At 58.4% G+C, this 23,135-nt stretch overlaps 2 protein-coding genes across 4 annotated transcripts; both read right to left on the reverse strand.

The window, feature by feature from the left end:
* Window positions 1-1,943: 1,943 nt before the first annotated feature.
* NDUFB7 (NADH:ubiquinone oxidoreductase subunit B7) lies at window positions 1,944-5,503 on the reverse strand. Of its 2 annotated transcripts, XM_058042609.1 has the most exons (3): window positions 5,327-5,503; window positions 4,212-4,380; window positions 1,944-2,119 (listed from the first exon to the last, which is right to left on the reverse strand). In XM_058042609.1, exons 1-3 carry the CDS (start codon window positions 5,436-5,438, stop codon window positions 2,020-2,022), a joined length of 381 nt encoding a protein of 126 aa, XP_057898592.1. In that variant the 5' UTR covers window positions 5,439-5,503; the 3' UTR covers window positions 1,944-2,019. The 2 variants fall into 2 exon arrangements, 1 of the variants encoding a protein (XP_057898592.1); XR_009115826.1 differs by lacking the exons at window positions 4,212-4,380; window positions 5,327-5,503 and adding an exon at window positions 3,927-3,998 and having other exon boundaries at window positions 2,016-2,119.
* Window positions 5,504-8,629: 3,126 nt separating this feature from the next.
* TRAPPC5 (trafficking protein particle complex subunit 5) lies at window positions 8,630-14,102 on the reverse strand. 2 transcript variants are annotated; one of them, XM_058042607.1, is made up of 2 exons: window positions 14,044-14,102; window positions 8,630-9,252 (listed from the first exon to the last, which is right to left on the reverse strand). In XM_058042607.1, the coding sequence occupies exon 2, from the start codon at window positions 9,244-9,246 to the stop codon at window positions 8,680-8,682; it is 567 nt and encodes a 188-aa protein (XP_057898590.1). In that variant the 5' UTR covers window positions 9,247-9,252; window positions 14,044-14,102; the 3' UTR covers window positions 8,630-8,679. The 2 variants fall into 2 exon arrangements, with proteins under 2 accessions (XP_057898590.1, XP_057898591.1); XM_058042608.1 differs by lacking the exon at window positions 14,044-14,102 and adding an exon at window positions 13,660-13,669.
* Window positions 14,103-23,135: the final 9,033 nt, after the last annotated feature.

Genomic DNA, 23,135 nt, shown 5'->3' on the forward strand with positions numbered 1-23,135 from the left:
TGGCAATGTCACATCCAGGTTGGCAGTGTCACCTCCAGATGCCATCCCTGGTGTCCCCTCCATGGTGGCAGTGTCCCCTCTGTGGTGGCAGTGTCACCTCCAGGGTGGCAGTGTCCCATCCCCAGTGGCAGCGTCACATCCAGGGTGGCAGTGTCCCCTCCCTGGTGCCATCCCCAGTGGCACTGTCCCCTCCACGGTGGCAGTGTCACCTCCATGGTGGCAGTGTCATCTCCAGTGTCCCCTCCCCAGTGGCACTGTCACCTCCAGGGTGCCATCCGTGGTGTCCCCCTCCCTGGTGGCACTGTCCCCTCCTCGGTGGCAGTGTCACATCCAGGGTCCCATCTCCAGTGTCCCATGGAGGTGGCAGTGTCACCCCCATGGTGGCACTGTCCCCTCCCCAGTGGCACTGTCCCCTCTTTGGTGGCAGTGTCACCCCCATGGTGGCACTGTCCCCAGCAGCACTGTCCCCGTCACCCCAAGCCACCCCTGGTGACACCGCGGTGTCACCCCCCGTGTCCCCTGCCCAGTGCCACCCCCTGTCCCCGTCCCCGCAGGTGACAATAAACGCCATCCCCCCCTCCGTGTGTGGCTGTCATTGTGTCATTGTCCCCTCCCTGGGGACACCCTTGGGGACAATCCCAGGCTGGGGGGGGGGGGGCGGTGGCTTCGCGATGTCCCCAAGCACAGTGACACAGTGACACAGAGCCAGCGCCGTGTGTGACAGCTTTATTGGGGGGTGGCCTCGTGTCACCGTCACCGGGGTGTCACTCGGGTGTCACTCGGTGTCACTCAGTGTCACTCGGTGTCACTGCAGTGTCACCTGGCAGCTTTATTGGGGGGTGGCCTCGTGTCACTGTCACTGCGGTGTCACTTGGTGATGTTTCCAGTGTCACTTGCATGTCACTCGGTGTCACCAGGTGTCACTCGGTTCCTCGAGCGTCACTCCAGTGTTTCCAGTGTCACTCGGGTGTCACTCAATGTCACTCAGGTGTCACTCGGAGTCCCAGATGTCACTTGGTGTCACTCAGGTGTCACTTGGTGTCACTCAGGTGTCACTCAGATGTCACTTGGTGTCACTGCACTGTCCTGGATGTCACTCAGTGTCACTGCAGTGTCACCTGACAGCCTTACTGTGGGGTGGCCTTGTGTCACCGTCACCGGGGTGTCACTCAGCATCACTTGAGTGTCCTGGGTGTCACTCAGGTGTCACTCAGCGTCCCAGATGTCACTTGGTGTCACTGGGGTGTCACTTGACAGCTTTATTGTGCAGGGTGGCCTCGTGTCACTGTCACCAGGGTGTCACTGGGTGTCACTCTGTATCACTCGGGTGCCACTCAGGTGTCACTGGGTGTCCCTGGTGCCACTCGGTTCCTTGGGTGTCACTCAGGTGTCACTTGCTGTCACTGGGGTGTCACTCAGTGTCGCTCGGTGTCACTCGGTTCCCTGGGTGTCACTTGGTGTCACTTGGTGTCGCTCGCTGCTGCCAGTGTCACTCGATGTCACCGTGGTGTCATTCAGTGTCACTCAGGTGTCACTTGTAGTCCCAGATGTCACTCGATGTTGCCAGTGTCACTTGGTGTCACTTGGTTCCCTGGTGTCACTTGGGTGTCACTCGGTGTCCCCAGGTGTCACTCAGTCTCAGATGTCACTCAGTGTCACTTGGGTGACACTCGCTGTCACTCAGGTGACCCAGGTGTCACTCAAGTGTCACTTGGGTGTCACTCGGTGTCCCAAATGTCACTTGGTCTTGCCAGTGTCACTCAGTATCACTTCGTGTCACTGATGTCACTCAGTGTCATTCAGGTAACACTCGGTGTCACTCAGTGTCACTGGTGACACTCAGGTGTCACAGTGTCACTCAGCTGTCACTCACTCAGGTGTCACTCAGCATCCAGGGTGTCACTCAGTGTAGTCAGTGTCACCGTGGTGAGTCCAGGTGTCACTCGCTGTCCCCGTTTGTCACTCGCTGTCCCCGCTGCCCCCATGGTGTCACTGTTTGTCACTCGCTGTCCCCGTTTGTCACTCGCTGTCCCCGCTGTCCCCGTGTCGCTTCCTCAGCCGTTGCTGCCGCAGCCGCAGGCGCCGCTCGCGCTCAAACTCCTTCATGCGCATCACATAGCTGGGACAGGGACAGGGACAGGGACAGTGTCACCAACGTGTGTCACTGTGTGTCACTGTGTGTCACTGTGTGTCATCACATAGCTGGGACAGGGACAGGGACAGCGACAGTGTCACCAACGTGTGTCACCAACGTGTGTCACCATGTGTCATCACATAGCTGGGACAGGGACAGCGACAGTGTCATCGTGTGTCACCGTGTGTCACTGTGTGTCACTGTGTGTCACCGTGTCACTGTGTGTCATCACATAGCTGGGACAGGGACAGGGACAGGGACACTGTCACCAACGTGTGTCACCAACGTGTCACTGTGTGTCACCGTGTGTCACTGTGTGTCATCACATAGCTGGGACAGGGACAGCGACAGTGTCACCAACGTGTGTCACCAACGTGTGTCACTGTGTGTCACTGTGTGTCACTGTGTGTCATCACATAGCTGGGACAGGGACAGGGACAGGGACAGGGACAGTGTCACCAACGTGTGTCACTGTGTGTCATCACATAGCTGGGACAGGGACACTGTGTCACCGTGTGTCACTGTGTGTCACTGTGTGTCACCATGTGTCATCACATAGCTGGGACAGGGACAGGGACAGCAACAGTGTCACCAACGTGTGTCACTGTGTGTCACTGTGTGTCATCACATAGCTGGGACAGGGACAGGGACAGGGACAGGGACAGTGTCACCGTGTGTCACTGTGTGTCACCGTGTGTCACTGTGTGTCACTGTGTGTCATCACATAGCTGGGACAGGGACAGGGACAGGGACAGGGACAGTGTCACCGTGTGTCACTGTGTGTCACCGTGTGTCACTGTGTGTCATCACATAGCTGGGACAGGGACAGGGACAGCGACAGTGTCACCGTGTGTCACCAACGTGTGTCACCGTGTGTCACCAACATGTCACCGTGTGTCATCACATAGCTGGGACAGGGACAGGGACAGTGTCACCAACGTGTGTCACCGTGTGTCACTGTGTGTCATTGTGTGTCACTGTGTGTCATCACGTAGCTGGGACAGGGACAGGGACACTGTCACCAACGTGTGTCATCATGTCACCCCTGTGTCACTGTGTGTGTCATCACATAGCTGGGACAGGGACACTGTGTCACCGTGTGTCACCACTGTGTCACCACGTCACTGTGTGTCACCATGTGTCACCGTGTGTCACTGTGTGTCACCGTGTCACCACAGTGGCACCGTGTGTCACTGTGTGTCACCGTGTGTCGCCACGGCCACCAACGTGTGCGTGCGGGTGGCACCGTGGTGGCCCCGTGTCCCCAAGCCCCTCCCATGTCCCCGTCACCCCCCAGACATTTCCCTGCTGTCCCTGTGTCCCCATGTCCTGTTCCTGCTGCTGGCAGCTGTCCCCCCATGATGTCCCCATGATGTCCTCCCATGATGTCCCCCCATGTCCCCACTATGTCCCCGTGTTGTCCCCATGTCCTCACAATGTCCCCATGTCCCTCACCACTTGTGCTGGCAGCTGTCCCAGCCATGTCCCCCCCAATGTCCCCATGTCCCCAATGTCCCCATGTCCCTGTCCCTTACTCCTGGTGCTGGCAGCTGTTCCAGATGTGGTGCACCCACGTACCTCCAATGTCCCCATGTCCCCCCAGTGTCCCCATGTCCCCAAATGTCCCCCCAATGTCCCCCCAATGTCCCCAGTGTCCCCATGTCCCCCCAATGTCCCCATGTCCCCAGTGTCCCCATGTCCCCAAATGTCCCCACAATGTCCCCACAATATCCCCATGTCCCCCAATGTCCCCAGTGTCCCCATGTCCCCGTGTCCCCAATGTGTCACTCACTCCTCGTGCTGGCAGCTGTCCCAGGCGTGGCGCAGCGCGTGGCACCCCCAGGGCACAGGGAAGTTGTGGCCCCCATGCTGTCCCCAGTGTCCCCGTGTCCCCAATGTCCCCATGTCCCCCATGTCCCCAGTGTCCCCAATGTCCCCATGTCCCCAGTGTCCCCATGTCCCCAGTGTCCCCAATGTCCCCATGTCCCCCCAATGTCCCCAATGTCCCCATGTCCCCAATGTCCCCCCAATGTCCCCAGTGTCCCCATGTCCCCAGTGTCCCCAATGTGTCACTCACTCCTCGTGCTGGCAGCTGTCCCAGGCGTGGCGCAGCGCGTGGCACCCCCAGGGCACAGGGAAGTTGTCCCGCTGGCACCGCAGCAGCCGCACCAGGTGGTGCCCGCAGAAATCCCTCTGCTCCAGGGGCACGCGGGCGTCCGAGAGCTGCGACGCCGAGGCCACCATCACTGTCACCAGAGAGGGGACAGCGACAGTCAGGGACACACAGGGACACCCAGGGACACCCAGGGACAGCTGGGACGCCGAGGCCACCATCACTGTCACCAGAGAGAGGACAGGGACAGTCAGGGACACCCAGGGACAGCTGGGACAGCCAGGGACAGCTGGGACACTGAGGCCACCATCACTGTCACCAGAGAGGGGACAGGGACAGTCAGGGACACCCAGGGACACCCAGGGACAGCCAGGGACACCCAGGGACAGCTGTGACGCCGAGGCCACCATCACTGTCACCAGAGAGAGGACAGGGACAGTCAGGGACACCCAGGGACAGCTGGGACAGCCAGGGACAGCTGCGACGCCGAGGCCACCATCACTGTCACCAGAGAGGGGACAATGACAGTCAGGGACACACAGGGACACCCAGGGACAGCTGGGACGCCGAGGCCACCACCACTGTCACCAGAGGGGACAAGGACACTCAGGGACAGAGGGGACACTCAGGGACACAGGTGACACTCAAGGACACTCAAGGACACTCAGCACCCACCCGGGAATGGGGACAAACAGGGGACACGGTGTGACAGACACTCAGGGACATTCAGGGACGCGCAGCCCTGGGCCAGCTGCGCCACCGAGGCCACCATGGCTGTCACAGAGAAGGGACAGAGGGAACACTCGGGGACACTCGGGGACACTCAAGGACACTCGGGGACACTCAGGGCCCACCCGGGAATGGGGACAAACAGGGGACAGGGTGTGACAGAGCGGGGACACGGGGTGGCAATGCAGGGACAGCGACACCCGCGCGGCACCAGGGTGGGGACAGGGTGGGTGGCACCGGGAGTCACAGACGGGGGGGACGCACGGGAGGTCACCGGGGTCACCCCAAGGCCACCGCGCCCCCCTCGTGTCCCCACGTCCCCGCGTCCCCTCGCGGTGTCCCGCACTGACCGCGCGGCCGGCGGGCCGGCATGCCCAGCTCGGCGGGGAAGGACGGCATGTGCAGCGGGTCGGGCTCGGCCTCGGCGTCCCACAGGTAGCGCCGGCTCAGGTGCCCGCCCATGGCGGCGGCGGCGGCGGCTCCGGGCCCGGCCTGGCGGAAAAAATGGCGGCGGAACCGGAAGTGAAGGGAGCCGGAAGCGGAAGTGAAGGGTCGGAAGCGGAAGTGAGGGGAGCCGGAAGCGGAAGTGGCGGAAGGAAGGGGAAGGGGACGCGGCACCGCGGCGCCCCCTGGCGGAGGGGAGGAGCGGAAAGCGCCACTGAGAGCCCTCAAAAACACCAAAAAACCAAAAAAAACCAACAGAAAATGCTCCAAAAATCCCCCCAAAAGACCCAACCCCCACAAAACAGACCAAAAAACCCACCAAAAAAAAAAAAAAAACACAAAACCCCACAGAACCCCAAAAAAGACCCAAAAACACAAAAACAAACAAAAAAAAATCACCTGAAGAACCCACCCCCCCCCAAAAAAAACCCAAAACCTTAAAACAATCCCCCAGAAATCCCTAATTAAACCTTTAAAAACAAACAAACAAAAAGAAAACCCAAAAAAATCTAAAAAAACCCCTCCAAAAAACTCACCCAAAAAACTCCACCCCTTCAGAACAAACTAAAAAAAACCACAAAAAAAAGAAAAGCGCTCCCTAAAAAAAAAAAACCAAAACCCACACAAAACCCTAAAAAAGTCCCAGAAACATAAAACAAACAAACAAAAAAAATCAGCAAAAAACCCAAAAACCCAAAAGAACCCACCCCCTCAAAATCTCCCAGAGACCCTAAAAAAATCCCCCAGAAACCCCTAAATAAACCTTTAAGACCAAAAAAATCCAAAAAACAAAAAGAAAATTTAAAAAACAAAAAAATTGCCCCAAAACCACTAAAAAAAACCTTTAAAAACCACCATAAAACAAAAAAAAGCTAAAAAAATACGAAAAAAAACTAAAAAAAAAAACAAAACACAAAAAAAAAAAAACCAAAAAAAACAAACACCCAAAAATCAAAAAAAAAAAAAAAAAACAACAAAAAGTTCCTCCAAATCCCCCAAAAACCCCAAACCCCCACCCCAAACTCCTTCAAAGCCCAAATGCCCGATGTCCCCAAGGCCACCAGAATGTCCCCAAGGGGGTGGCAGGTGTCCTTCTGTCCCCAAGGAGGTGGCAGATGTCCCCAAGGGTTCCGAGGGACGCGAAGCCACCCCAAAATGTCCCCAGGCAAAGAAGAGACGAGGCCACAGGAGTGACAAAGGCGGTTTATGGTGACACCAGTGTCCCCAAGGGCCACCTCGGGGACAGGAACAGGGCTGGGGGACACAAAGGAACTCCGATGTCCCCAAGGGCCACCATGGGGACACAAACACAGCTGAGGGACACAGAGCAGCTCCGATGTCCCCAAGGGCCACCATGGGGACACAAACACAGGTGAGGGACACAGAGCAGCTCCGATGTCCCCAAGGGCCACCATCCCTTAGGGAACAACGAGTGACACGGCTGCGCTGTCCCCATTCCAAAATGTCCCTGTCCCCAATGTCCCCATCTCAAATGTCCCCATCCCACAATGTCCCTGTTCCCAATGTCCCCATCTCAAATGTCCCCATCCCACAATGTCCCTGTCCCCAATGTCCCCATTCCACAATGTCCCTGTCCCCAATGTCCCTGTCCCCAATGTCCCCATTCCACAATGTCCCTGTCCCCAATGTCCCCATCCCACAATGTCCCTGTCCCCAATGTCCCCATTCCAAAATGTCCCTGTCCCCAATGTCCCCATTCCACAATGTCCCCATTCCACAATGTCCCTGTCCCCAATGTCCCCATTCCAAAATGTCCCTGTCCCCAATGTCCCCATTCCACAATGTCCCCATCCCACAATGTCCCTGTCCCCAATGTCCCCATTCCAAAATGTCCCTGTCCCCAATGTCCCCATTCCACAATGTCCCCATTCCACAATGTCCCTGTCCCCAATGTCCTCATCTCAAATGTCCCCATTCCACAATGTCCCTGTCCCCAATGTCCCTGTCCCCAATGTCCCCATTCCACAATGTCCCTGTCCCCAATGTCCCCATTCCAAAATGTCCCTGTCCCCAATGTCCCCATCTCAAATGTCCCCATCCCACAATGTCCCTGTCCCCAATGTCCCCATCCCAAAATGTCCCCATTCCACAATGTCCCTGTCCCCAATGTCCCCATTCCAAAATGTCCCTGTCCCCAATGTCCCCATTCCACAATGTCCCTGTCCCCAATGTCCCCATCCCAAAATGTCCCTGTCCCTCTCCAGGCTCTTTACCCCTGCAGGCCTTGTCCCCATGGCACTGTGTGACAAGGCCACGGTGTCCCCATCCCTGTCCTGTCACTGCCCTGTCCCTGTGTCCCCATCCCCATGTCCCTGTCCCTCTCCAGGCCACCCCTGTCCCTCACTGCCATGGCTCTGTGTCCCTGTCCCTCTCCAGGCTGTCCCTGTCCCTCACAGCCCTGTCCCTGTGACACTGTGTGACAAGGCCATGGTGTCCCCATCCCTCACAGCCCTGTCCCTGTGACACCGTGTGACAAGGCCATGGTGTCCCCATCCCTCACAGCCCTGTCCCTGTGACACCGTGTGACAAGGCCATGGTGTCCCCGTCCCTCACAGCCCTGTCCCTGTGACACTGTGTGACAAGGCCATGGTGTCCCCACCCCTCTCCAGGCTGTCCCCTTGGTTCAAAGCCCTGTCCCACAGTTTCCCCATCCCTCCCACCCCATGTCCCCACGTCCCAGCACCTCTCCAGGCCATCCCTGTCCCTCCCACACCCATGTCCCCCATGTCCCCCATGTCCCCATCCCTCTCCAGGCTGTCCCCATCCCTCACAGCCTTGTTCTTGTGGCACTGTGTGACAAGGCCGTGGTGTCCCCAACCCTCTCCAGGCTGTCCCCATCCCTCATGGCCCCATGACCCCGAGTCCCTCCAGGCTGTCCCCATCCCTCATGGCTGTTTCAGTGTCCCCATCCCTCCGACCCCCATGTCCCCGTGTCCCCATCCCTCTTCAGGTTGTCTCCATCCCTCCCACCTCCAAGTCCTGGTGTCCCTCTCATCTCAGTGTCCTTCCAGGCCATCCCCGTCCCTCCCACCTCCACATTCCCCACGTCCCCATCCCTCTCCAGGTTGTCCCCATCCCTCTCCAGGTTGTCCCCATCCCTCTCCAGGTTGTCCCCATCCCTCTCCAGGCTGTCCCCATCCCTCCCAACCCCACATCCCCATGTCCCTCTGTGTCTCAGCACCTCTCCAGGTTGTCCCCATCCCTCTCCAGGCCGTCCCCACGCCGTCCCCCCCTCATCTCAGCGTCCCTCCAGGCTCTTGTCCCGCGCGATCACGGCCTCGTCGAACTTGATCATGAGCGTGGTGCCCTTGTGCCAGTGGGCGCTGACGCGGGCGGGGAAGCCGGCGGCGCCCAGCACGGCCTCCAGCAGCCCGGCGGCGAAGGCGGCGCAGTTCAGCGAGCTGTTCTCGCGCGGCACCGACACGAACGTGTTCACCACGGGCTCCCTCTCGATCACGTAGAACGTGCGCTCGTCGTCGTTGGCCTGCTCCAGCTTGTCGGCCTCGCGCCCGAACAGCGCCCGCCACAGCGGCCCCTTCACGAACAGCAGCACCCCCAGCACTTTGGTCTCGCGCCTGCCGGGCCTCTCGCGGGCCACCAGCGCGTCCAGGGCTCGCAGGCCCACGTGGTGGCCCAGCTGGGCCAGGCGGGCCTGGAGCTCGGCCACCGAGGCCACGCGGCGCTGGCAGTACTGCACCAGCTCCGAGAAGAGCAGCGCGAAGGCGGCCAGCGACAGCTCGGAGCGGGGCCGGCCCAGCGCGCGCTCCAGCACCGGGGACTTGCCGCGCGTGAAACGGGCGTCCATGGCGGCCTGGCGGGGAAAAAAGGGGGTCAGGGGGACACAGGGGGACACAGGGGACATGTGGGACATGCAGAACATGTGGGATTTTGGCCAGGGAGAGCTCGGAGCGGGGCCGGCCCAGCGCACGCTCCAGCACTGGGGACTTGCCACGGGTGAAACGGGAGTGCAGGGTGGGCTGGGGGGAAAAAGGGGGTCAAGGGGGTGCTGGAGAGGGGTTTGAGGGGGTTTAGGGGGAGTCTGAGGAGGTTTAGGAAGGGTCTGAGGGCATTTAGGAAGGGTCTGGGGGGCTTTGGGGAGGGTCTGAGTGGGTTTAGGATCAGTCTGAGGAGGTTTAGGGAGAGTCTAGGGAGATTTAGGGGGGATCTAAAGCACTTTGGGAGGTTTCAGGGGGTTTGGGGGGAATCTGAATGGTTTGGGGAAGGTCTAGGGTGGTTTAAGGAGGGTCTGAGGGGGATTTAGGGGGATCTGAGGGCTTCAGGGGGGCTCTGAGAGGGTTTAGGGGGACTCTGAGAAGGTTCAGGGAGGGTCTCAGTGGGTCTAGGGTGGGTCTGAGGGGGTTTGGAGAGGGTCTGAGGGGGTTTGAGAGGGTTTGGGGAGGATCTGAGGGGGTTTGAGAGGGTTTCGGGAGGGTCTGAGTGGGTTTGGGGAGGGTCTGAGGGGGTTTAGGATCAGTCTGAGGAGGTTTAGGGAGAGTCTAGGAAGATTTAGGGAGGCTCTGAGGCACTTTGGGAGGTTTCAGGGGGTTTGGGGGAAATCTGAATGGTTTGGGGAGGGTCTGAGGGGGTTTAGGAAGGGTCTGGGGGGCTTTGGGGAGGGTCTCAGGGGGATTTGAGGGGTACAGGGGGTCAGGGGGACACAGGGGACATGTGGGACATGTGGGATTTTGGCCAGGGAGAGCTCGGAGCGGGGCCAGCCCAGCGCGCGCTACAGCACCGGCGACTTGCCAGGGGTGAAATGGGAGTGCAGGGTGGGCTGGGGGGGAAAAAAGGGGGTCAGGGGGGTGCTGGAGGGGGGGTTGAGGGAAAGTGAAGGCATTGAGGGGGACCTAGGGAGGGATTTAGGGGGTTTGAGAAGGTTTAGGGTTGGTCTGAGGGGCTTTAGGGGATGTCTTAGAGGGTTTAGGGGGGCTCTGAGGAGATTTAAGGAGGGTTTGAGGGGGCTGAGGGAGGGTCTGAAAGGGTTTAGGGCAGGACTGAGGAGATTTAGGGGGGTCTGAGGGGGCTTAGGGGGAATCTGGGGGGGGTTTAGGGTGGCTCTGAGGGGCTTTAGGGAGGCTCTAAGGGATATTTGAGTGGCTCTGAGGAGGTTAAGGGAAGCTTTGAGAGGGTTTGGGGAGGATCTGAGGGAGTTTAGGGTGGGTCTGAGGGGGTGTGTGGAGGGTCTGAGGAGATTTAGGGAGGGTCTGACGAGGTTTAGGGAGGGTCTGGGGGGATTTGAGGGGGTCAGAGGGGGATTGAAGGGCATGAGGGGCAGCTAGGAAGGGTTAGAGAGGGTTTGAGGGGGTTTGGGGACAATCTAGGAGGGTTTAGGGTGGGTCTGAGGGGGTTTAGGGTGGGTCTGAGGGGGTTTAGGGTGGGTCTGAGGGGGTTTAGAGGGACTCTGAGAGGGTTTAGGGAGGGTCTGAGGAGGCTTAGGGAGGATCTGAGGGGGTTGAGGGAAGGTCCAGGGTGGTTTAGGGAGGGTCTGAGGGGGATTTAGGGGGATCTGAGGGCTTCAGGGGGGCTCTGAGAGGGTTTAGGGGGACTCTGAGAAGGTTTAGGGAGGGTCTCAGTGGGTCTAGGGTGGGTCTGAGGGGGTTTGGAGAGGGTCTGAGGGGGTTTGAGAGGGTTTAGGGAGTTTTGGGGAAGCCTGAGAGAGTTTGGGGAGGGTCTGACAGGGTTTAGGAGGATCTGAGGAGGTTTAGGGGGATCTGAGGGTGTTTAGGGGGATCTGAGGGGGTTTAGGGGGATCTGAGGGGGTTTAGGGTGGCTCTGAGGAGGTTTAGAAGGGTCTCAGGGGGATTTGAGGGGTACAGGGGGTCAGGGGGGCACAGGGGACAAACTGCTGGATTTCTCCAAAACTAAAGCTGCCAACAACAAGGACGCTGCAAGTCCTTAGAGCCCCCAAAAGCACCTTTAATCTGATCCCCAAACCCTGGGGAAATGATTTCTTTTTCCCATGGAAAATGCTCTCTGATTTCTGCCACTCGACATGGTTGACAGGGTGGTGCCAAGCTAGAAATTTGCAAACTTTGCTGAATTTCTTCAAAATTAAACTGCCAACAACCAGGACCCTGCGAGTCCTGAGAGTCCCAAAAACCACCTTTAATCTGATACCCACACCCTGGAGAAATTATTTCTTTAACCATTGAAAATGGTCTCTGTTTGCTGCCGTTTCCCCTGGCCGACAGGGTAGTGCCAAGAAAGAAATTGTGATATTTACTTCTCCAAAATCATTAGAAAAAATTATTATAAAAATTATTATTAAAATATTTTATAATTATATATTCATATATTTATATAGATTATAATTATTATAAGAATATAATTAAGTATAATTATATATAATTACACCATATTATATATAAATATATAAATATATCAATTACGATAAAAGATTTTATTATTTTGTTATTATAGCATTCTATTATTATATTTTATATATAGTACTACATATTATAGTTTATATATTTTGTATTATTTATTTCTATGTATATATTTTATTTTATATATAAATATATACAAATATATAATAAAGATACATTATTATATCATTATTTGATTATTACATTATTATATTTTATCGTTATATTATACATAATATTATGTATAATATGATATATATTACATATATGTTATATATAAATACACATATATATATGTACATACATATATATAGATAGATAGATGTATAATACATATATATATATAAATATATATGTATGTATATAATAAAAAGAAAAAGAAGAATTTAAAAAGCTACACCCTGCCAGCTGCAAAATACTCAGCATCCTTTCAGAACGTAAAAATTCCAACCAGCAAAGGCAAATAGGGTCTGAGGGGGTTTAGGATCAGTCTGAGGGGGTTTAGGATCAGTCTGAGGGGGTTTAGGTCGGTCTCAGGGGGTTTTGGGGGTCTGAGGGGGTTTAGGATCAGTCTGAGGGGGTTTAGGATCAGTCTGAGGGGGTTTAGGTCGGTCTCAGGGGGTTTTGGGGGTCTGAGGGGGTTTAGGATCAGTCTGAGGGGGTTTAGGATCAGTCTGAGGGGTTTAGGATCAGTCTGAGGGGTTTAGGGTGGCTCTGAGGGGGTTTAGGATCAGTCTGAGGGGTTTGGGGAAGGTCTGAGGGGGTTTAGGGAGGGTCTGAGGGGGTTTAGGATCAGTCTGAGGGGTTTAGGATCAGTCTGAGGGGTTTAGGGAGGCTCTGAGGAGGTTTAGGTCAGTCTCAAGGGTTTGAGGAGGGTCTGACGGGGTTTAGGGAGGGTCTGAGGGGTTTTTGGGGGTCTGAGGGGGTTTAGGTCGATCTCAGGGTTTTGAGGAGGCTCTGAGGGGGTTTTGGAGGTCTGAGGGGGATTAGGGGGCGTCTGAGGGGGTTTAGGGAGGCTCTGACGGGTTTAGGTTCCATCTCAGGGGGTTTGGGGAGGGTCTGAGGGGGTCAGAGGGGGATTGAAGGCATTGGGGGGGAGCTAGGGAGGGTTAGAGGGGCTCTGAGGGGTTTGGGAGGCTCTGAGGAGGTTTAGGATCAGACTGACGGCGTTCAGGACGGTCTGAGGGGATTTAGGGAGATTCTGAGGGGGTTTAAGGTGTTAAGGAGGATCTGGGGGGTTTAGGACGGGTCTGAGGGGTCGGACGGTGCTGGAGGGGGGGTCCCGAGGTGTCGTTCGGGGGTCTCTGAGGGGATCTCGAAGGTTCGGGGGTCTCTGAGGGGATCCGGGGGTCTCTAAGGGGGTCTCGAAGGTTCGGGGCTCTCTGAGGGGATCCGGGGGTCTCTGAGGGGATCTCGAAGGTTCGGGGGTCTCTGAGGGGATCCGGGGCTCTCTGAGGGGATCTCTGAGGGGATCCGGGAGTCTCTGTGGGGATCTCGAAGGTTCGGGGATCTCTGAGGGGATCCGGGGCTCTCTGAGGGGATCTCTGAGGGGATCCGGGAGTCTCTGTGGGGATCTCGAAGGTTCGGGGATCTCTGAGGGGATCCGGGGGTCTCTGAGGGGGTCTCGAAGGTTCGGGGGTCTCTGAGGGGATCCGGGGGTCTCTGAAGGGGTCTCGAAGGTTCGGGGCTCTCTGACGGGTCCCGGTCCCGCCGCAGCGCTCGGGGGGATGCCGGACCGCGGCACCGCCCACGGGGGGAACGGGAGGCACCGGGTGGGGCTGGGGGCGCGGCCGGGGCGCTCCTTGGATGAACGGAGGGACCTCCAAAACCCCCCAGAACCCCCCGGTACCGACCTGACAGCGATCCCAGTGCCTGCGGGTGGATGGACGGACCCCCGGAACCCCCCGGTACCGACCTGACAGCGATCCCAGTGCCTGCGGGTGGAGGGACGGACCCCCGAAACCCCCCGGGACCCCCGGAACCCCCCGGTACCGACCTGACAGCGATCCCAGTGCCCGCGGGTGGAGGGACGGACCCCCGAAACCCCCCGGGACCCCCAGAACCCCCCGGTACCGACCTGACAGCGATCCCAGTGCCTGCGGGTGGAGGGACGGACCCCCGAAACCCCCCGGGACCCCCAGAACCCCCCGGTACCGACCTGAGGCGATCCCAGTGCCGCGGGTGGAGGGACGGACCCCCGAAACCCCCCGGGACCCCCAGAACCCCCCGGTACCGACCTGAGGCGATCCCGGTGCTCCGCGCGACACCGCCGCGATGCGGCCGTAAAGCGACACCGCTCCGGCACCGCCGTAAAGCGAGATAGGGGCGGGGCCTGCGCGGAGGGCGGGGCTCTGTCAGTGAGGCCACGCCCCCTCGGTGAAGCCACGCCTCCCTCGGTGAAGCCCCGCCCCCAGGGGCTGCGGCGGGGACGTTGGGGACATTGGGGACAGCTGGTGGCACCGCCCCGCCCCCCCCGGAACACCTGGGCCGCCAGCTGGGCTGGGGGAGGGGCGGGGATCCGCAATGACGTCATTGCGGGGGGAAGGAGGAGGGGGAGGGGCGCGGGGTGACCCCCCCTCACGGGGACACCTGGGACAGGGGAGGGGGGGGCACCCCTGGGTCACTTGGTGCCACCTCGGTGTCCCCAATGTCCCCCCAATGTCCCCTTAATGTCCCCTCATTGTCCCCACTGTCCCCCCAGTGTCCCCTCAGTGTCCTCCCAGCATCACTTGGTGTCACCCCGGTGTCCCCAGTGTCCCCTCAGTGTCCCCTAGTGTCCCCCCACTGCCACCAGTGTTCCCCCGATGTCCCCCAATGTCACCCTGGTGTCCTGCAATAACCCTAGTGCCACCCCCACCGTCGCCAGGGCCACCACAATTGTCCCCCCAATTCCCCCAGTGCCCCCAGTGCCACCCTAATGTCCCCTCACTGTCCCCATTGTCCCCTCACTGTCCCCAGTGTCCCCTCAATGTCCCCAGTGTCCCCTCGGTGTCCCTCCTTTGTCCCCAGTGTCCCCTCAGTGTCCCCTATGTCCCTCTGTGTCCCTGTGTCCCCTCAATGTCCCCTGTCCCTCACTGTCCTCTCTGTGTCCCCTACCCATTAGCTCAGCGTCCCCTCAGTGTCCCTTCTGTGTCCCCTCCCTGTCCCCTGTCCCTCACTGTCCCCTATGTCCCTCTGTGTCCCCTCTGTGTCCCCTCTGTGTCCCCTCTCCATCGCCTCAGTGTCCCCTCTGTCCCCCTCAGTGTCCCCAATGTCCCTCTGTGTCCCCTCAGTGTCCCTGTGTCCCCTCAGTGTCCCCAATGTCCCCCTCAGTGTCCCCTCTTTATGTCACCTGTGTGCTATAGGAGGGACTCTGGGGACACTGAGGGGACACTGAGGGGACATTGGGGACACTGAGGGGACACTGAGGACACTGAGGGGACATTGAGGATCCTGAGGGGACATTGGGGACATGGAGACACTGGGGACACTTAAGGGGACATTGGGGACACTGAGGGGACAATGGGGACACTGAGGGGACACTGAAGGGACACTGAGAACACTGAAGGGGACCTTGGGGACACTGAGGGGACATTGGGGACATGGAGACACTGGGGACACTTAAGGGGACATTGGGGACACACAGGGGACACTGAAGGGATGTCGGGGACACTGAGGGGACATTGGGGACACTGAGGGGACGTTGGGGACACTGGGGACTGTGGGGAGTTGGGGGCACTGGGGACTTTGGGGACACTGAAGGGACACAGAGGGACATTGGGGACATGGAGATGGGGGAGGTGACACTTCAGGAGTGACACGGGGGACATTGAGGACACTGGGGACACTGTGGGATATTGGGGGACATTGGGGACATTGGGGACATTAGGGACACTGGGGACATCACTGGGGCAGTGACACGGGGACAGGGTGACCTCGTGTCCCCCAATGTCCCCTCAATGTCCCCAGGCGTCCCTGATGTCTCTGATGTCCCCAATGTCACCAATGTCCCCCCAAAGTCCCCCCAATGTCCCCAACGTCCCCTCAATGTCCCCAATGTCCCCTCAATGTCCCCTCAATGTCCCCCCAATGTCCCCAAAGTCCCCTCAATGTCCCCAATGTCCCCAATGTCCTCAATGTCCCCAATGTCCCCTCAATGTCCCTTCAATGTCCCCAATGTCCCCTCAATTTCCCCAATGTCCCCAATGTCCCCAAAGTCCCCTCAATGTCCCCAATGTCCCCTCAATTTCCCCAATGTCCCCAATGTCCCCAATGTCCCCTCAATGTCCCCAATGTTCCCTCAATGTCCTCTCAATGTCCCCAATGTCCCCAATGTCCCCAATGTCCCCAATGTCCCCTCAATGTCCCCAAAGTCCCCTCAATGTCCCCACGCGGGAAGGGGGCGTGATTGGGTGTAATTAATTAACAGCCATTTTGCACAGGTGTAATTATAATGCGCAATTTTCGATGGGTGTAATTAATAATCATTTTTGATAGGCGTAATTAATGGAAAACCATTTTTCGATGGGTGTAATTCATTAAGAACCATTTTTAATGGGTGTAATTAATTAAACGCCATTTTTATTGGGTGTAACTAATTAAACGCCTTTTTTAATGGGTGTAATTAATTAAACGCCTTTTTTAATGGGTGTAATTCATGAAGAGCCATTTTTTATTATGTAATTAATGAAGCCCCGTTACTGATGGGTGTAATTAATTAAACGCCATTTTTAATGGGTGTAATTCATTAACAGCCATTTTAATGGGCGTAATTAATTAAACGCTGTTTCCGATGGGTGTAATTAAATAAGTGCCATTTTTAATGGGTGTAATTAATGAAGCGCCGTTTTTGATGGGCGTAATAAATTAAGCGCCGTTTTTGATGGGTTTAATAAGTAAACGCCTTATTTAATGGGTGTAATTCATGAAGAGCCATTTTTTATGATGCAATTAACGAAGCGCCGTTATTGATGGGTGTAATTAATTAAACACCATTTTTTATGGGTGTAATTCATTAACAGCCATTTTAGTGGGTGTAATTCATTAAACGCCACTTTCGATGGGTGTAATTCATTAAGTGCCATTATTGATATGTGTAATTAATGAAGCGCCTTTTTTGATGGGCGTAATTAATTAAACGCCTCTTTTAATGGGTGTAATTCATTAACAGCCATTTTAATGGGTGTACTTCATTAAACGCCATTTCCGATGGGTGTAATTAATTAAGTGCCATTTTTGATAGGTGTAATTAATAAAGCGCCGTTTTTGATGGGTGTAATTAATTAAACGCCTTTTTAAAATGGTGTAATTCATAAAAGCCATTTTTTATGATGTAATTAATGAAGCGCCGTTATTGATGGGTGTAATTAATTAAACATCATTTTTTACGGGTGTAATTCATTAAACGCCGTTTTCGATGGGTGTAATTAATTAAGTGCCACTTTTGATAGGCGTAATTAATTATGCACTGGTTTTGATGGGCGTAACTAATTAAACGCCATTTTTAATGGGTGCAATTAATTAAACGCCTTTTTAATGGGTGTAATTCATTAAGAGCCATTTTTTATGATGTAATTAATGAAGCGCCGTTATTGATGGGTGTAATTCATTAAACACCATTTTTTATGGGTGTAATTCATTAAGCGCCGTTTTCGATTGGTGTAATTAATTAAGTGCCACTTTTGATAGGCATAATTAATTAAGCGCTGTTTTTGATGGGCGTAATTAATTAAGAGCCATTTTTAATGGGTGTAATTAATTAAGAGCCATTTTAATGGGTGTAATTCATTAAACGCCATTTTCGATGGGTGTAGTTCATTAAGTGCCATTTTTGATAGGTGTAATTAATGAAGCGCCGTTATTGATGGGTGTAATTAATTAAACACCATTTTTTATGGGTGTCATTCATTAAGAGCCATTTTAATGGGTGTAAGTAATTAAGTGCCATTTTTGATAGGTGTAATTAATTAAGCGCCGTTTAGATGGGCGTAATTAATTAAACACCTTTTTTAATGGGTGTAATTCATTAAACGCCTTTTTTAATGGGTGTAATTCATTAAGAGCCATTTTTTATGATGCAATTAATGAAGCGCCGTTATTGATGGGTGTAATTAATTAAACACCATTTTGTATGGGTGTAATTCATTAACAGCCATTTTAATTGGTGTAATTCATTAAGAACCATTTTTGATAGGTGTAATTAATTAAGCGCCGTTTTTGATGGGCGTAATTAATTAAGAGCCATTTTTAATGACCATAATTCATTAAGCGCCATTTTTAATGCCTGTAATTTATTAAGAGCCATTTTTAATGTCCGTAATTCATTAAGCGCCATTTCGTTAATTGCTCGCGGCTGCCAGGGGGGGATTGGGGACACCGGGTGGGGGGGGAGGGGACACGGGGGGAGGGGACATTTGGGGGGAGGGGACATTAGGGGGGACATTGGGGGGGGGCACGGCGACAACCAGGACGGCACGGGGACCCCAGAGCACCCATGGGAAACCCACAGCATCCAGGGGACCCCATGGAAGCCACAGCACCCATGGGAAACCCACAGCACCCATGGGAGCCCATGGGGACCCCCACAGCACCCATGGGAACCCCACAGCACCCATGGGAACCCCATGGAACCCACAGCACCCATGGGAACCCCAAAGCACCCAGGGGACCCCATGGGACCCCACAGCACCCAGAGCACCCAGGGAAACCCACAGCACCCATGGGACCCCACAGCACCCAGGGGAAACCCACAGCACCCATGGGACCCCGGAGCACCCATGGGAACCCCATGGGGACCCCACAGCACCCAGAGCACCCATGGCAACCCCACAGCACCCAGGGGAACCCTAGAGCACCCAGGGGACCCCATAGAACCCACAGCACACATGGGAACCCCACAGCACCCATGGGAAACCCCACAGAACCCATGGGGAACCCCACAGCACCCAGGGGACCCCATGGGAAACCCACAGCACCCATGGGAAACCCACAGCACCCATGGGACCCCACAGCACCCAGGGGAAACCCACAGCACCCATGGGACCCCACAGCACCCAGGGGAAACCGACAGCACCCAGGGGAAACCCACAGCACCCATGGGACCCCACAGCACCCAGGGGACCCCATGGAAGCCACAGCACCCATGGGAACCCCACAGCACCCAGGGGAACCCTAGAGCACCCAGGGTACCCCATAGAACCCACAGCACACATGGGAACCCACAGCACCCATGGGAACCCCAAAGCACCCACGGGAAACCCACAGCACCCAGGGGACCCCATGGGACCCCACAGCACCCAGAGCACCCATGGCAACCCCACAGCACCCAGGGGAACCCTAGAGCACCCAGGGGACCCCATAGAACCCATGGGAACCCCAAAGCACCCATGGGAAACCCACAGCACCCATGGGAAACCCATGGAGACCCCCAGAGCACCCAGAGCACTCAAGGGATCCCACAGCACCCACAGGGACCCCACAGAACCCATGGGGACCCCCACAGCACCCAGGGGACCCCATGGGAAACCCACAGCACCCATGGGAAACCCACAGCACCCAGGGGACCCCACAGCACCCAGGGAAACCCACAGCACCCATGGGAAACCCACAGCACCCATGGGAACCCCACAGCACCCAGAGGACCCCATGGGGACCCCACAGCACCCAGAGGACCCCATGGGGACCCCCAGAGCACCCAGAGCACTCAAGGGATCCCACAGCACCCACAGGGACCCCACAGCACCCATGGGAACCCCACAGCACCCATGGGAACCCCATAGCACCCATGGACACCCCACAGTGATCCCACAGCACCCTTCAACCACACAGCACCCATGGGAACCCCGCTATACCCACAGGGACCCCACGGGGACCCCCAGGCACCCACGCAGAACCCACGGGGACCTCACGGAGACCCCACAGCACGCAGAGCCCCACGGGGATCTCACAGCACCCACGGGAGCCCCCCCAGCCCCCGCAGCCGCTGTGTGCACACGCAGCACCCACGGGTGCTCCCCCCGTCCCGGGCACCCACGGGTGCTCCCCCCGCGCTCCCATCATCTCCGTGTCCCTCCCGTGTCCCCCCCGTGTCCCATCCCCGTGTCCCCCCCGTGTCCCCCCCGTGTCCCCCCCCCCGTCCCCCGGTGTCCCCCCGCCGTGTCTCCCAATGTCCCCCGGCCGTGTCCCCCCCCGTGTCCCCTCACCGCTGTCCCCCTGTCCCCCAATGTCCCCCCGCCGTGTCCCCCAATGTCCCCCCGCCGTGTCCCCCAATGTCCCCCGGCCGTGTCCCCGCGCTGTCCCACCCGTGTCCCCTCCCGCCCCCCCAATGTCCCCTCCCGCCTGTCCCCCTCCTGCCCCGTGTCCCCGCTGTCCATCCCTGTCCCCCCCGTGTCCCCACTGTCCCCCACCCGTGTCCCTGCTGTCCCCATGTCCCTCCGGGTTCCCCCGTCCCCGTGTCCCTGCTGTCCGTCCCTGTCCCCCCCATCTCCCCTGTCCCCTCCTGTCCCCGCGTCCCCCCTGTCTCCCACTGTCCCTCCCCATCCCAGTGTCCCCTCCTGTCCCCCCCGTGTCCCTGCTGTCCCCCCCCGTCCCAATGTCCCCCTCCCCTGTCCCCCCCCGTCCCCCTGTCCCCGTGTCCCCCCATCCCCCCTGTCCCCTCCCCATCCCAGTGTCCCCCTTCTGTCCCCCCCTGTCCCCGTGTCCCTGCTGTCCACCCCATCTCCCCTGTCCCCTCCCCATCCCCCCTGTCCCCTTCTGTCCCACCCGTCCCCATGTCCCTTTGTCCCCCCCCGTCCTCATGTCCCTGTTGTCCCCCCCCGTCCCTTTGTCACCCCCCGTCCCCGCCTGTCCCCGTGTCCCTGCTGTCCCCCCCATCCCCCCTGTCCCCTTCTGTCCCACCCGTCCCCATGTCCCTTTGTCCCCCCCTGTCCCCGTGTCCCTGCTGTCCCCCCCATCTCCCCTGTCCCCCCGTCCCCCGCCCCCGTCCCCCTCTGTCCCCTCCTGTCCCCCCCCATCCCAATGTCCCCCCCCAATGTCCCCCTCCTGTCCCTCCCTGTCCCTGTCCCCCCCTGTCCCCCCCCGTCCCCTCGTGTCCCCAATGTCCCCCCCCGTCCCCGTGTCCCTGCTGTCCCCCCCTGTCCCTCCCTGTCCCCAGTGTTCCCCCCCAATGTCCCCCCCGTCCCCAATGTCCCCCCCGTTCCCCCGTGTCCCCCCCGTCCCCCCCAATGTCCCCAATGTCCCCCCCCAATGTCCCCCCCCTGTCCCCCCCGTCCCCAATGTCCCCCCCCAATGTCCCCCCCCAATGTCCCCCCCTGTCCCCCCCGTCCCCAATGTCCCCCCCCGTGTCCCTGCTGTGCCCCCCCGTCCCCAATGTCCCCCCCGTGTCCCTGCTGTGCCCCCCCCCGTCCCCAATGTCCCCAATGTCCCCCCCGTGTCCCCCCCTGTCCATAAGAGGCCCCTCGGGGCCGCTCCCCCCACCCGCCATGGCGGCCCCGGGGGGCTCCGAGCCCGAGCGCGGCGCGGTGAGCGGGGAACGGGGGGCAACGGGGGTCTGGGGGTACCCCCGGGGGCAACGGGGGTCTGGGGGTACCCCCGGGGGGCAATGGGGGTCTGGGGGGACCCCTGGGGGGCAATGGGGGTCGGGGGGGACCCCTGGGGGGCAATGGGGGTCTGGGGGTACCCCCGGGGGGCAATGGGGGTACCCCCGGGGGGCTCCGAGCGCGGCGCGGTGAGCGGGGAACGGGGGGCAACGGGGGTCTGGGGGTACCCCCGGGGGGCAATGGGGGTCGGGGGGGACCCCCGGGGGGCAATGGGGGTCGGGGGGGACCCCTGGGGGGCAATGGGGGTCTGGGGGTACCCCCGGGGGGCAATGGGGGTCGGGGGGGACCCCTGAGGGGTTTGGGGGTCTGGGGGTGCACACGGGGGGTTTGGGTGGGGGGCACAGGGGGGTTTGGGGGGGCACAGAGGGGTTTGGGGGTACCCTGGGGGGGTTTGGGGGTACTCTGGGGGGATTTTGGGGGTAACCCTGGGGAGTTTGGGGTGTGGGGATACCCCTGGGTGGGGTTTGGGGGGTTTGGGGGGGGCACAGGGGGGTTTGGGGGTACCCTGGGGGGGTTTGGGGGGGGCACAGAGAGGTTTGGGGGGGCACAGGGGGGGCTTTGGGGGTACCCTGGGGGGGTTTGGGATATCCCCAGGGGGGGCTTTGGGGGTAACCCTGGGGAGTTTGGGGTGTGGGGATACCCCTGGGTGGGGTTTGGGGGTTCTGGGGGTGACCCTGGGTGGGGTTTGGGGGGTCTGGGGGATTTGGGGGGGCACAGGGGGGGTCTGGGGGATCTGGGGGGTTTGGGGGGACCCCAGGCTGGGGAGGGTTTTGGGTCTCGGGGGGCACAGGGGCCAACCCTGCAGGGAGTTTGGGGGTTCGGGGTTATTCTTGGGGGGTTGGGGGTCCGGGAGCCCCCCTGGGTGGGTTTTGTGGGTCTGGGGGTGCCCCTGGAGGGGGGATTTGGGGGGTACCCCTGAGGAGGGGTTGGGGTATCCCCGGGGGGGTTTTGGGGGTTCGGGGTTATTCTTGGGGGGGCTTGGGGTATCCCCGGGGGGGTTTTGGGGTCTCGGGGTGACCCCTGGGAGGGGTTTTGGGGGTCTCAGGGGGGCACAGGGGGGGTTTGGGGGTTCGGAGGTGCCCCTGGATGGGGTTCGGGGGGACCCCTGGTGGGATTTTGGGGTTCGGGGGGTCCGGGGGGATCCCCAGGGGGTTTTGGGGTACCCCGGGGGGGTTTGGGGTATCCCGGGGGTTTTTGGGGTACCCCGGGCAATCCCCGAGGGCGCCCCCACATTTGGGGGTCACCGGGGGGGTTTGGGGCGGTTCAGGGGGCGGGGCTGCCCTTGAGGGGGGGTCTCCAGAGCGGGGGGGGGGCCGGGACAGGAGGGGGTCCCTGTTTGTTTTGGGGGTTCCCTGTTTGTTTTGGGGGTTCCCTGTTTGTTTTGGGGTTCCCTGTTTATTTTGGGGGGTCCCTGTTTGTTTTGGGCTTCCCTGTTTATTTTGGGGGGGGTCCCTGTTTGTTTTGGGGGGTCCCTGTTTGTTTTGGGGGTCCCTGTTTGTTTTGGGGTTCCCTGTTTGTTTTGGGGGTTCCTTGGTTTGGGGGAGTTCCCTGGTTTTGGGGTCCTCTGTATGTTTTTGGGGGGTTCCCTGTTTTTTTGGGGGTTCCCTGTTTTGGGGAGGTTCCCTGTTTTAGGGGGGTTCCCTGTTTTGGGGGGTTCCCTGTTTTTTGGGGGGTTCCCTGTTTTGGGGGGTTCCCTGTTTTGGGGGGCTCCCTGTTTTTGGGGGGGCTCCCTGTTTGTTTTGGGGGGTTCCCTG

This window comes from Melospiza georgiana, chromosome 32 (genome assembly GCF_028018845.1).
Source record: "Melospiza georgiana isolate bMelGeo1 chromosome 32, bMelGeo1.pri, whole genome shotgun sequence".
NCBI classification, from domain to species: Eukaryota; Metazoa; Chordata; class Aves; order Passeriformes; family Passerellidae; genus Melospiza; species Melospiza georgiana.